Source organism: Centrocercus urophasianus, unplaced genomic scaffold (assembly GCF_019232065.1).
Source record: "Centrocercus urophasianus isolate 14NV4802_14NV808 unplaced genomic scaffold, USGS_Curo_1.0 seq_10, whole genome shotgun sequence".
In the NCBI taxonomy this organism is placed as follows: domain Eukaryota; kingdom Metazoa; phylum Chordata; class Aves; order Galliformes; family Phasianidae; genus Centrocercus; species Centrocercus urophasianus.
Genome location: NW_024884142.1, coordinates 11,947,905 through 11,962,677, shown reverse-complemented (window position 1 = coordinate 11,962,677; position 14,773 = coordinate 11,947,905). Strand labels below are relative to the sequence as shown.

The 14,773-nt window shown below is 34.0% G+C and overlaps 1 protein-coding gene across 2 annotated transcripts in view; it reads right to left on the bottom strand.

The window, feature by feature from the left end:
- Positions 1 to 14,773, bottom strand: part of PXDN (peroxidasin) — a 76,084-nt gene that overhangs the window by 42,088 nt on the left and 19,223 nt on the right. The window contains exons 2-4 of one of the 2 annotated variants that reach the window (XM_042825551.1): positions 8,825 to 8,896; positions 7,591 to 7,662; positions 2,023 to 2,094 (exon numbers count right to left, since the gene is read on the bottom strand). In XM_042825551.1, the coding sequence (XP_042681485.1) occupies positions 2,023 to 2,094; positions 7,591 to 7,662; positions 8,825 to 8,896 (216 nt within the window). The remainder of the gene's footprint in view (positions 1 to 2,022; positions 2,095 to 7,590; positions 7,663 to 8,824; positions 8,897 to 14,773) is intronic. The other variant, XM_042825560.1, reaches the window with a different exon arrangement.

Below are 14,773 nucleotides of genomic sequence, written 5' to 3'. Positions count from 1 at the left end.
AAAAAAAAAAAAAAAAAAAAAAAAAAAAAAAAAAAAAAAAGGTATTTCTACTACATCAGCAGCAAAGAATCTCTTGCAGAGGTTTTAGTGGGATACTGCCAAGAGCAGCATTTGCGGCTGCTGTTCTTTTTCTTCCCTTACATACATGCAGTGGTCTATTTAAGCTAAACTGTATTTACAGCTTCTCCCCACTACTGCTGGAGAATAAAAGCAAAAAGCAAAATATATTTTTAGAATTAAAAAAAAAAAAAAAGCAAGAAAAATGTTTAGTGTGTAGTCCAATTAAAATAAATAAATAAATAAAAATTAAAAAAATCAACTGTCAGTTTCATTCTGTTTCACTGGAGCACACGATATGACTGTGAAACAAGTATTCCCCTGAGGTGTGGACCTGCAATCTCTGCCCCAAGAACTCTGCTGAGCAAGGAGAATAATATTGGCCAAATGAGTGCATCCAGGTCACAAAGTGTCGCTAATAATCAAGTTGAAAAAAATCATACGGAGCTATTGACCCTATCACAATGTAAAGCTGGAGGATTTGGGAACATGTTCACACAATTTAGCTTTGTGAACACTGTCTTTCCTCAAACATATTGGAGTAAAATAGACCTTCCACAGCCAGAACCTATTTATGGGGCTGACTTTGTTAAAAGCTTGATTTTATACAGAATAATATTGATGGCACAATGTGATATCACTGCTGGCTGAGAGGCTCAAGTGCAGCCTAGTGGAACAGTCCATTGAGAACATGTTAATAATCCACAATGATATGTGGGTTTTTTTAAGCCTTAACACAGATGAACAGGAACCAGGAGAAGAAGAATGTAGCACTGCTGACACTTGCAGCATATCAGGCTTGTGTCATATTTTGGAATCATCAGAGATTCAATAAATGGATTTCAGTGTTTAAAATTCTACACAGAAAAGAAGCATGCAAGCACTACCAGTTGCTGTCAATATACTGCAGTAATCATTTCTAAAGCAAGTGGAAAAGGAAGAGAAATGTGCTTAGGAAACAAATCACATCTACTTCCCTCTAACATGGGCTTGAACAATGTTGTACACATTCTGAATGCCATTTTATTTCACATACACACTTTTTCCACTAATATTCACTAGGTATTTATACTATGAAGGAAATTGGTGTATATCTTAGTAGAATATAGTTTTTCAGCCCTCACAATTCACATGCTACAAGATTCATCAGTCCAGTGTTATTTGGTAGTCAGATTGTTAAAGAGCTATGCATTTTATGGCTTTTTTTTTAAACGCTGTTATACTGAATGCATAATAATGCCTTCTGTTTTTGAAAACAAGCAAACCACATACTTAAACCTAACAGAACCAATACAGTTAATTTTTGTCATGCTACTGACTGCATTTTCATTTTAAGAGATTCATCTTCAGTCATTATACAGGAAAAAGAGTAAGATTTTAACCAACCTTTCTATAAGACAAAGAACATCTAGATTACAAGCAGTGAACGTCCTTATTTTTAAGTCTGTACACAGCAATCATTAGCAAGTATAAATAAAATTAAAATCTTAATTTTAAAATCTAATTTTGTTTTAAAATATAGCAATACCAAGTTAAACTTCAAGATACTGGCTCAGCTTTAGTTACACTGGCACAAAGTAACTGCTGCAAAGTAATCACAATATCATAAAATCTACAGAAATGAAATAAAAAAAAAAAACTCTCTGTAAGCAATACACATTAGTTTTCAACATTTTCCACCATTACACTGCCTCTTCATCAAAGCTCTTCCACATCATCTTACAACATGGGGAATGCAAATGAGAAATAAAAAAAAAAAAAAAAAAGACAAACACGGAAATGAGGAATTTGACACAGAGATCAATTTTGTTTTTCCACATGCAGATGATTACGGGGCTCTCTGACTAACAACCCATTGACAGCAGACATGCAGAGCATGCAGGCAGGATGTACGGATCAGGGTGTGCACTTTTCCTCTGCAGGGGAATCATGGAGATGACAGCACAGAAGAGAAAAGGCACTTACAGTTGTTCTAGAGAGGCAAGTCCTTTAAATGCTTGCCTGTCAATTGACTGGATTTCATTCTTGTACAAATAGCTGAAACAAGAAACAATCAGTAATATTAGTACACAAACAGGAGCTACATAAAGGTGGGAAAGAAGAATTAAGTTGACACATGAAGACAGTCTTTTCACTACATATTAGGAAAAAAAATACAAAACAAAAACTAAACACATACACATAAAAATACTTTGCCTTTGAGAATTCATCCCAAATGTTTGCCTAGAAAATCAAGTTATGGGGCCTTGCAGGCTATCACCTGGCTGATCTTTGGCTTCTCCATTCTCACTGTTATGACTTATTGCTTCTCTGCCCCTCATTTTCTTGATGGGCTTGTCAAAAATCAAAAGAAATTCATCTTAATGGGACAAGATTGTGTCAGTTCCTTTTCTGGAATACAGCATGCCTCTTATTTTATTAAAATATCTCATGTGAATACTGGTACAAATATTTGTATTGTGACATAATTTGTCTTTTGAATGCACTTCAAGAACAAACACTGATATAAAGCCATCTGTGCCACCTTTTTAATATTTACCAAAAAAAAGTACAAGTCAGAGTATTGATACTGCATCAATAAAACAGCATTGTTTATTTGTTTTATCCCATACAGAAGATGGACATTAGGTCCCCATTCATAATACAAACAGAATAAACATATGCAGAGTACCAGTATGTTCACAAGTGCTTTCTCTACCTTTTCCACAGAGCTAAAATACCTGGTTCTGGATGGATTGGTGCATGTGCTCGAGTCTATTATCATCAAGCTTTTAATATTTACGATGGTTTAGTGAGAGAATGTTTCAGAAAAATCATACAGTTAGCTGATAACTGTAATTTATGGGTTCAATGTCAGCCAGTCTGTTTTTAGGCTGGGTTAGGAACAGATTCACAGTAAGAACTGTCATAATTATTTGACAAAAGCTTTGAAACTGAGTTAATCAGGCATGGATGTCTGTGAAAAAAAGGGTGAAGAGATTTGGAACCAAAATTGGCTTTATTAGCTTTATTAGTAGTGTTTTTGACTTTTTTTTTTATTGTTACAGCCTCCATTAACTTACTGCAGAGATCTTTTGAGGCAAAAGATAAAATATTTTCCCTGCTGGAACTAGTGGCAGCTTTTAAACTGACTTGACAAAGGCTAACACTTTACAACAGGCCTCAAGAAGAGAAGTTGTAGGCATCATGACAACTTTGGGGAACAGCATGAAGTAATGGCTTTTCCTTGAATCTGAAGTTTTCCAATAAATCAGTTACCAAGATCTGAACACAACAATATATATAGACTTTTAACAAAAATATGCTTCTAAACAAAATGTGCAGCACCTCCAATGACAGAATAACTAAAAAGCAGAGAAGTTGTGAGGCTTTTAAAATGTTCAAAAGACTGCATAAATTAAACCATAAAAAATAATACGGTCATATGAAATACCTGTAAAGACCTGGAAATTCATGTAAAAAGAGAGAGAACAGGTGTATTATGCTTATTTTGCATAATAGTGCATAGTCTTTATGCCTTTACTAGTCTTTATCTCCTCACTTTTCCTGTCTGAATGGTAAAAATTCCTACCTTTTTCTATAGTGAGAATTTTAAATACATCATTTCCTCTTACTCCTTAGAAAATTTGCAAGACTGAACAGATGCAGGACAGTCAAGTGACCTCAGTCCACCATTTTTCCCCATCCAGAGAGAAACCCCAGCAAACTCAAAGTTACAAAAAGGTATGCATGTAGTATGACAGACATGACAGCCACACATTTACTTAGCCATATGGATGTTTCCCTAAGGTTATTAACGGAAAGGCAAAAAAATATACTCACCTAATGAGAAGAGAACAGAAAATACACTTACAAAAAATATTTGTGTTTCTAAAAGGCTGCTTTGCCTTTTAGAAAGGTACTTTGCAAACACTGCCCTAATCTTTATTATCTATCTATCATCCAGTCACATTAGCAGAAAAGTGATTTAAAGTAAAATTATGGACAAAGTAGTTAATCACTCTACCTTAAAGCTCTATTAACACAACTACATCACTGGAATTCTTCAAAGGATGAATAAACAGTGGATTAAGATGACAAGGTGACACATTATATTCAGATATTAGATTACTTTCTGAAAATTATTCCTGTTTTCAGAAGAGTTCACAAAAACAACACTTGCCAGAAATGCAAGTAAGGCTGACAATGTTACTGATCACACACTTTGGAAATGAACAAATAGGTAATCAGTTCTCAGAAAATCAGAAAGAAATAGTTTCAAATCAAAGATTCTGTTACACTCCTTATGAAAGTTGTGTTTTGTGGGTTTTTTTTTAAATGAACTGTATAAAAAGTCATGTGACAAAATGAAATTCAGATTCACATCTGTTTCTTTGGGACAGGAGGAAAAAGAGAAGGTATTGACAGCATCAGATACCATGCAGTAAAACTGAGAAGTAAATAAAAACAGCAGAGAGATTAATATAGAAATATAAAGAAGGTTGTTGGTGGAATTACCAAAATGAGACACAGAGAAATGAGATCAGTAATCACTTGTGGCATTCAAAGGAAAAATTGACATGACAATGATAGCAACAATGACAGCAGAAGGCACAGAAGAAAACGTGACATAATCTGATATTGGGAAAGGTGAGATCAGCGATTCTGCAGTTTGGCAAACCTACAACACCTCTTCTACCACTATGGCTTCATTCACCAATTGCAAAGCAAACATTGATCATTCCTTCTACGTATTTTCAGAACTGATACATTCCATACAGTCTCAATTCCCACAATCCCTAATATCTGATTCCTGATTTTTCCATTTCTCATTAAGTAAACGTGCTTCAATGATTTACTAAATTTTTATTTTCCATTTTAATGTACATAGTTTCCTTCACACTAGCTTATATCTTACTGCTTTGTAAATATAAAGTACCTTCCCTTTTTTTTCTGAAAAGCTCTTTGCAATTGCTAGACTATATTTTATATTTTTCCATATATCTTCCTCAAACTCCCTTTCTTTTTATCTTAAGCTCACTTTCAACACTACTGCTTCCACATCCTACAGCTTCAAAGTGCAATACATCTCCATCTTCAATTCCCAATTATTTTCTATCTTGGAGAAGAAACAATTCAGGATCAAGAACAATCTAACAGCTTCCACAAGCTCACCAACAGCTACACTGCAAGACTGAGAAGCTTTTCTGTCTCCTCTTTCAGTAATAACTGAGTAACTCCATTAACTGAATAAGCAAAAAGTAAATTGAAAATCTCCCAGAAAGTCAATAAAATATATTCAGTTTACCACAAGTATCTCATATGAGCAGCAACAAATTTCAAAAATATTACCAACTATTTTGCTCATATTAATACAACTCTCTAAAAGTTTATTGTAGCCAGCAGCACTCCCCCTTTACAGAACGGGTAATGTAAGATCAAAGCTCTACACATCGTTACTTAAGTGCAAAAGAAACTGTGTTACGGATGAGGTCCTATCTACTATTGATTTTTCATCCTTTCAAAAGAACCAGATTGCCAATACTAAGGTGCAAGAAATCAGAAAGAAAGAAAGAAAAGCAGAAAGAAGATGTATCCTTTCGGTTTCACAGCAAAAAAGCTGATAACATCTGAAACCTTCTGATTTATATATGGATTCAGACCACTTATTACCGCAAGCAGCATAAGACCATATAAAAATTTTGCATATAGTAATGCAAAATATGTTTATAGAGTTGTCATTATTTTGATTACAGAAAGAACAACAACAACAAAAAAAAAATCTAAAAAATAAGCTTCCAAAACTGTATGTGCAATTTTCTTTTTATAATTTAGGGATCAGCTTTTACAACAATTAGTATTTTTAATGCATAGAAAGCTGAGAAAATGCCACTGTCTGTTAAAATGTTTTCCTACTGACCGATAATTCTGAAAACAGGTGCACCTCCTAAAACTATGAACTCAATTTCATAAATGAATAGTGCAAAAAGGCATTTGAAAATGCAGGGGCTTCTTCAAGAATTCTCCAAAAAAGTCTAAAAAAGAAAAGTCAGTGAGAAACAAAAAACTTTCTAATATCTGCAAAGCCTAAATTTTCAAAATTATTCATCACCTACCACAACACCATGGGCTAATAAACTCATTTCATCAAAAAGGATGATGAAATGAGTTTATTAGAAGAAGAAAAGTTACATTCACATTATCTATAGGATCAGGCCATCCAAAGCCAGTTATTCTGGATGATTTTACTGTACACTACTAGATTCTGAACAATGTTTTTATCTTTTTAAGAGCAATATAGTCTCTCCCTCTAATTTCTACTCCTGCACATTCCATTGTGAAATAAAAATATTTCCTTTGTTCCATAGAATACACTTCACAAGGGCTTAATGAACTGAACTTTTCACAGCTAAACTGTATTTATTTGGTATATTTCAGTTTTCTTGTGCTGGTATTTGAACATTTTGTAAATGTTATGGCTGTACAATTCTGTAGAATATTTATATCAATTCATCAAAATAGGCAAAAAATCTTCTTAAATTTTAGCAAAATGGACAGTGGTTTTACAGAATTGAATGAACTACCACGTTTAACTTCATATTCAGATTTTACTGGAAGAAGAAAAGATCTCCACTTAAAAACATAGATATTGTATTAACAGACATTAATGCACAGGAAACACACAATAGCTCAGGTAACTCAGTCTTTTATATCCATTTTATCTCAGATTTACTGCAGCTTTGCAGAAGCAAGAGTATGCAAATAAAGAGCTAACAAGATCTGAGTAATATTTCTGCACAGCTGCTGACAACCAAAAAAAACATTTTGAATTAAGAGACCTTAAGCACTCCACTTACATTTTGTATCTCAGGTTTCAAAGCACCAGATCCATTACACAAACATGTTTTGTAAAAAATATTGCGAACAAATCATCATGGACTTTCATAATTTATGGAGATAGTTTGTTCAATATTATTTTTTTCTCTATTTCTATAGAGAGTAAACAATTTTATTATGGAATGACAAGACATGAAAAATAACACTAAGAAATGTGATCAAATGCAGCTCTGAAAACCAAACAATGTGCCTGCACAAATTTATGTGACATTCATTTTTCTGCCTTCTCCCAAATCCCTAGGTTGCACTTTTAAAACTATATGAAAAATTAAATTCCTGTGTTGTTTCCAAAATATTGAAATGTTAAAGCAATCGGCACTATAATAAAGGCCATAACCCAAGGCAGTGGAGTGACACTTTTCCTTATGACACTACAATACCTATGTTCCATATGGTAAACAGTAACTGGAAAACCCTTCAAAATCCACTGACTACAAACATATATTGAAATCTTGTATTAGGAAATCACAAACCACCAACTTACAGAAAGATTCACAGTTGTCTCCAACCCACAAACAAATTTCAATCTTATTCAAAGCAGCTTATCACGTGAGATAGCAAGTCAGATGAAAATTCAATCTCAGATTAAAACACTTTCTCACTGAAGATACTCAGTTATATATTGATAAAAAAAAAAGTGACATTCATTTAACTTACAGATATTTCAGATTTTCGAGGTCTTCAAATGCCCCACTAGGTATTCTTTTAATTTGATTGTTGTTTAGAAGCCTATAAAAATAAACATATGTTTATTTTAATATACAAGAACAGTAAAAACAAAATGTATAATAGCAGGTGTAAATATAGCGCGTAAAGTGAAAAAGCAAAACAAAAGTCTTTTTTGATACCAGTAACTTTGAAGAAAAAAAGCTGCCTTGCACTGCCACTGCCTTAGAAGAGGAACGTGTGGAAAAATTAAACAGAATTTAAAAAAATAAAATCTATAAACTGGAACAGGCTTTCTTTTTGTAGATGAAGGAAAAATTCCTGGTGCCACAACTACACAGAGGGTCTTACACAAAGTAGAAACATCTTGGTAGAACAGCTTTATTTTATATTTTATAATATAAAAATAATATTATATAATAATATTTTATTTTATTTTTTTCCTCCTGGTGTGAATATACAATGCAATATTTATTGATAACATGCTTTCAGAACAAATAGAAAATAACAATCCAGAGTTAACTGATACCACTCTATTCTATTTGAGATCACACATTTCCATAATATAATTCAAATTTGTAACTCTAAATAACTGTCCATGTGAGTTCCACCTTTTGGCTGCTAATATATTAGAGAACAGAAACTGTTTGCATTATGGCTGTGTAAAACTGTCGTTTACAATACATGGTCTTCACTTTACATAGCATATGTGCTCACAGAAATATCAATAAAAGCAAGCTCAGTAGGAACTATATTTTCCAAATTCTGCCTTCAAGGCTACCACTTTGAAGAGGAATGCTCAAAGCTTACGAAACAGAGATTGCCAAATATTTTTTAACTGAAGCACGTTCGAACACCTGAATATTTGAACAGGTTTGTTGTGACTGCATGATTTAATGTGTGATATTACACTTAGTCTTTTAGCAAAATTTGGAAGAAATATATATAGAAGTAAACTTTTACATTTTTCATAGGTGCAGTTAAATAGAGAAAAAATTAGGATGTCAATAATTTCTTTTTTTTGTTGTTGTTTTTCTTTCTATTTCAGTTGACAAATACCAGGTTTTGCTTTCATATACTTTGGACCTAAACCTTGCTTCCTTCACCTGTGTAAATACTACAGCTAAAATTTATGAGACTATTTATCTGAGAAAAGTTAACAAAATCGGCACACTATAGAGTTCATCATATTAAATCAAAAAGGGAAAGTTGAAAAATAACTTACAATGTATTCAAGTTTTTAAGCCGTCTAAATTCTCCAGGCTGGATTTCTTTAATCCTATTAAATCTTAGATCTCTGTAGAAAAATAAATAAATACGTTATTAGGAACAAAACAAATAGAAATGAAATATTTTTTGTATGAAAAACTGAACTAAGCACAAGTTTCCGGGACCACTGCAACCGTCCTCCATCCATAAACCTTTGGAGGAAGGAAGAAGCAGAACAATTCCACATTGTTAGGAAGAGGATTCTCCAAATGCAGCCTTGGTTGTCAATGCTGAAGGCTGCATCTAGGCTCACTGTGTGTTCATGAAGTATGTTCCCTTCCATAATGAAGGACCTTGTAATAGGTGATGGATGTTCAATTCTGCTACAGGTGAGAGAGAGACTCGAAGAAGAGATAAGGATTGGAGGAGAGGGGATGGTAGTCAGTCTGTTCTTTGTCCTGACATTATGCTCCCTAATAAAAGAGTCACTGCTCATCTTTCTTGCTTCAAATAAACATTTTAATTTTCAAGTAAAATAATCAAAAGAGCAAAAATTCAATATTGCTGAACTGAATGTTGAATACTGAATATTTTCCAAAAGACTCAAAACAAGCTCCTAAAGAAGAGGAAACTTAAAATTTTGTAATATTTCTTAAAAAAGGTCTACAATTAAAACCCAATGTTTATCCAAACTAAGCACTGCTAGAATGCAGAATGTCTTTTTAAAGATAATAGATGTCTAAAATTCATCCATATGGAAAGCAAGTCTACTCCCTGCAGTGTAAGGAACAGACTTATAAGTAAGCACTTAACTTCCATGAATGTAACAGACCCCATCCTCCATGTCAGCATTAAAACAAGTACAATTTTGATGTTTCAAATCCATTCTACAGTATTTCACTATGCTATCTCTGGAGTAGCAACATCAAGCAAAATAATTCATATACTGTGCATCCCAAATCCTGACAATATTTGCCTTCTAATATTAACCTGTTGAGGTTAAATAATGTTTTAAGTCATAACTATTTGCTTTCATTCTGCATAAAGGCATTCATGCAGCCGTAACAAAATGCTGCACCCAAATTTTCACTCGAGTCCAATGAACTTGGTAACAGAAACTATCTGTAAGTAAAATACTTCACAGAAAGCTATGATGACAAAAATACATTCTTATAAAGATTAATTATGTTTTGTTTAAAGTTAATATTACAGCTACACTAAATCTGGAAGAAAAATCCAGCAAATCAATGTTAATGTGACTAAATTTGAGAACTAAGATTTTGGTACATTCCTCCAAATGAGAGGTCTTCCTTCAGAGGAAGTAACACCTCTTATTGCTGAATTGTTTTCATTAAGTTTTCATCACAAAATTCTGTATAATAAAGAATGAAGCAGATGGCAAACTGCTCGAAATAGCTCCTGCTCAACCATTTCAACCATGCCATCACCTTCCTAGTTACTCTCAAAAGCTTGCTCCCTGTCTATTCACTTCTCTTTCACCCTCATTCTCTTTCACCCTCGCCCTTCACCCCCACTTCTCTTTTCACCCTCATACAAACCAAACATACCCCCACTGTGTGCTGTGCTCCAGGCCTCCACAATCCTGACAGCCACCAACTCGCCATGTGGCATCAGCAGGCAGAAGCCGCAGCCCCAAGCAGCCCATCTCCATTTTTACTGTCATTTTTTTCACCTTCCTCATCAGTTACCATTTATCAGTGAAATAAGAAAAAAAAAAAAAAAAAAAAAAAAAAGCAATAAATGGAGCAACCAATAAAAATTATGCCCTTGCAATGGCAGCATGGGATTTTAGGATAATACAGTAGTTTTCGGATAAAAATCCAAAAGTGATTGTCATGCTTTGAGTTCCTCAGACAAACCTAATATACCTAGCTCCTAATTCACATTTTGCCTTTAACTACAAAGTTCACAGTGAAAACATTTACTACTTTCAAATTTGACCTAGATCTGACACAAAAGTACATTTAGGGAAAAGCCTGCTACTGCAACTTTCTGTATGGAATTCTCTGGGGTTGTGGTCTTCTTAAGCTTCTTTCTTCAGGCTAGTTCTCCCTAAGTGTTTTGCTAATATTATCTCTCAGCTCTCAGTCACAAACAGCATCTCAGCTACTCACGGTAAGCCGCCTACTCCCAGGATTACTTTCCTGGCCCTGTATCAACTGCTCTGTGCTAACTTGTGGAGCACAAGCAGGAAACATTTGAGTGAGCGAGAGGCCGCGGGGCCAAGAACGTGCCATGGAGCACACTGCACATCTGACACTTGGGACACCCTGGAGGCACACTCCTGTGCACTGCCTCAGGCACACAGCAGCGTGCAGCAAAGCTGGTGTGTGGGTTTTGTCATGCAGGTCTGGTTGTACAGACCTACAACTAACCGCAAAATCAGAAGCCCTACATAAACAATCGGTTTCATGTGACACAAAACAGTGAGTATTCTGTGTCTAATTTGTTGAACTATCTGAAATGATGCCTCTCATTTATAGTTTGTGATATGTAAAATTTTAACACAAAGTATTTGTTTTCCTTTTTGTGACAGAGTTCCTGTTAACAAGCTGGTCTGCAGACCTTTTCGTCTGGATGGAAATTATTAACTTTGCTCCTCGTAAATCACCCGTTTGAACTAAACGCATCCATTAGTCCCTTCACTTCTAAGGGAAATCCATGCTTAACAATAAGAAGAAATTAGCAAATCTAGAATAATTTTTAACAATACTTCTAATTCAACAAAGAGAAAGCTTCTGTATGTATAAATGATAAAGAACATTATGCAGATCTCAATCCCATATACAATCTAATTTTCTTGTGGCAGCACTCAGCACTCCACAATGCCTTGTTTTAGTTTGCTGTGGCAGTGTTCAGCAATAAAAAGTTTGAGACCTCTTAACATACTCTGATGTGAAAGGCAACAGTTGGGCACATAAATGCAATGTAAGTTTAAAAAAGCATTCTATAAGATAAAGCAATATATACCAAAAGGCATGAATGAATACTTAAGGGTATGAATATCACAGAGTAGGATATACAGTGAGCTATATAGCTTTCAAATACATTGAACCTGAACATCCAGCAATTTACTGACACAGGCTGCCCAGTGAGGTTGTGGGTGCTTCCAACCCTGGAGGCATTCAAAGCCATGTCGCACAAGGCTGTGAGCAACCTGGTCTAGAGAGAGGTGTCCCTGCCTATAGCAGGGGGTTTGAAACTAGATGATCTTAAAGGTCCCTTTCAACCCAAATCATTCTGTGATCCTTTTAATCAATTGTAATATACCATCATTTTGCATAATTTTTTCTTGCCCAAGAATGAAAATACCTACTTTTTGACTTAATATAATTGGAAGCAATCAACAGTACTAACTAAATGCTGTTTCACAATAACATATGTTAATCTTGCTCTGAGGACTGTTTTTTCCAGTGTACTGCTCTCATTATAATGAAGTATAAATCCGATACATACCCTCATAGTAAAAAGCATTACATGGTAACAAAAAAATTCCCCCAAAAACATGACTACCAAATTTCATCAGAAACAGCATCTGTCAAAACAGAATACAACAAGTGCCTCAAATTTACCACTGGGAAAATAGAACAGCACGCTTAAATCCAGATTTGGATCAGCGTTTATATTGGCCTGTCGTACTAAAAGCAGCTGATTTCAGAGCTTTGTTTGTAAATATTTGAATTTGGGGGGGTGGGGGAGGGGGAACAGTTTGGATGAAACAATCATATCGCATGCTGATGCTTGAAATGCGCTGCTGACATATTAATGACTTCATTATATTGATTAAAAAGAAAATACTGCAATATTTACAAATGAAATCTAACTCTAAAACTTCATTACCATTGAATGAAAGTACCTCACTGTGCCATTTCACAAGCTAAATATAGTATTTCAGCATCAACATAAAAATTATTAAATTCAATTACATCTTAAATCAGATTGATTTCCTGAGTTCAAAAGAAACAAAATCACCGCAGCAGCAATCTAGAAATATGTGGGATGATGCTACTGTCCTAAGTATCTTAAAAAACAAAAGTTCTAAAATATGAAATTTGGACCATAAAAGTATAAGCCATATACCAAAATCCTACCACAAAGGTAGACACTTAAAATCTTCAGTGAAAACTACTTATTTAAGTAGTTTTCCTCTAAAACTGATGGTAAACTGTACAGTAACATAATGTTTATCAGTTTAATATGGTGAATTAAAAGGAAACAATGGCTTTGGTTTGATAAGAATCAGCAGGAATAATGCAAAATGCTTCCAAATGATGATGTTCTCTCTGAAACTGAGAGATATAAAAAGTCTGAAGGAGATCCAGATGTTAAAGACGACATACTATTTTTATCTGCATGATATACATTGAATCACGAGAAAAGTGCATGCCTGTTAATTTATTTTCCCTTTAAAGAAAGACAAATGTAAGAAATGATGAATAAATATCAGTAGATCTACTGGATTTAATAGGTTTTATTAATAATCTATTTTAAAGAATGACCATTACATGGACCATTTGTTTACCTCTCTTCAGATGTTCTAAAAAACTATGAATCGTCATACGTGTATCACTTTGCTACCAGCACATTCAAAAGAATGAAATAAGAGAAACACATTAATTTTTTCCAATGGCTGAAGATTAATTACAACCCAGCAGAAATAACCTATACCATAAATGCCAAACTACTATGTTTCTCAACAGAGAACAAAAGAACTGCAAATGCCAGCAAGACTATATTGCTTATGTCTACTTTATTCTTATTCTTTTTTTATTCAAGGTCATCCCAGCAGGAAATGAAAAACAGCCATCAGCATAGTAAAAACATTCAAACAGAGCAGAGCATGAAAATTGCACAAAAGAGGTTATATAATCAAGTCAGGGCAGTAACTGGATGATGTCAATGGCACTTTAATGCTGCTTTAACTACTGCCCTGTAAAAAAAAAAAAAAAAAGTGTCACTTTGTTGAACAAACAAAGAGAAGTCCACCACTTTAAAAAAAATAAAACCAAAACCCACTTTCAGCTGTTGCACTACTTATATTAATCCTCACTACTAGCAGCATGACATTTTCTAGAATATGAAGACATTATTTTTGCCTGATTTTAAGATTTAACCTTAGTGATTATTTTAAAAATAAAATTATATCCTTTCCTTAGCAATTCATTTTCTGGATGAATTCTACCCCAGTCTAATTACTGAATACAGTATGTGATTTTCTCTCATTTGAATTGAGAGTTTTTATTGTGTGTACATCAATATTGAGAGCATAAAATAAAGCCACCGTGCCTTTAAATGGGAAACTTTTACAGTGTCAGAGGCTATTATAGCCAATAATATTTAGCATGCTATAGTTGCTATATGGTACAAATAGGTAAGACTTGTTAAAATTCACTCCAAGTTTCTGTTTTAAAAAAACATATCTTTATCAGGTGTGGTTTTGGTGAATGGAAAGCTCATGATCTAGCCTTCTCCAAGAGCTAAGGATTTGTTTTAACTAACAATTATTTTGCCATTAGAGTTGAAAGGAAAACATTTAAATGTGAACTCAATGAAACGCAATGCAGTATTGTCTTACTAAGTCTGTAGATCCCTCTGCTGTCCTTGTTGCCAATTTTTCCAACCAGCTATGCAGTGCTTTTAATAAGACTCAAGCAGGATTTGCTGGATCAAAGTTTTGGGTATGTAGGTTTAATTGGCGAGAATTACATGTGGAAATCTTATTTCAGCATGATCTTGGCTCATTGTCTTATCTACCCTCAGACTTTTCAAAAATCCTATACTCCAGAAAAACTTTACGTGGAAATTTGAAGTTTTACAATTGTGTCTAATTCTCGTGCTATATTTAAGGGGGAAAAAATGTTTTATTATTGAAGAAGGTAATGCTGTTTGTGCATCTTGAAGAAATAACATGGAAAGGTGAAATCTATTTATTTTTTTTTTTCCC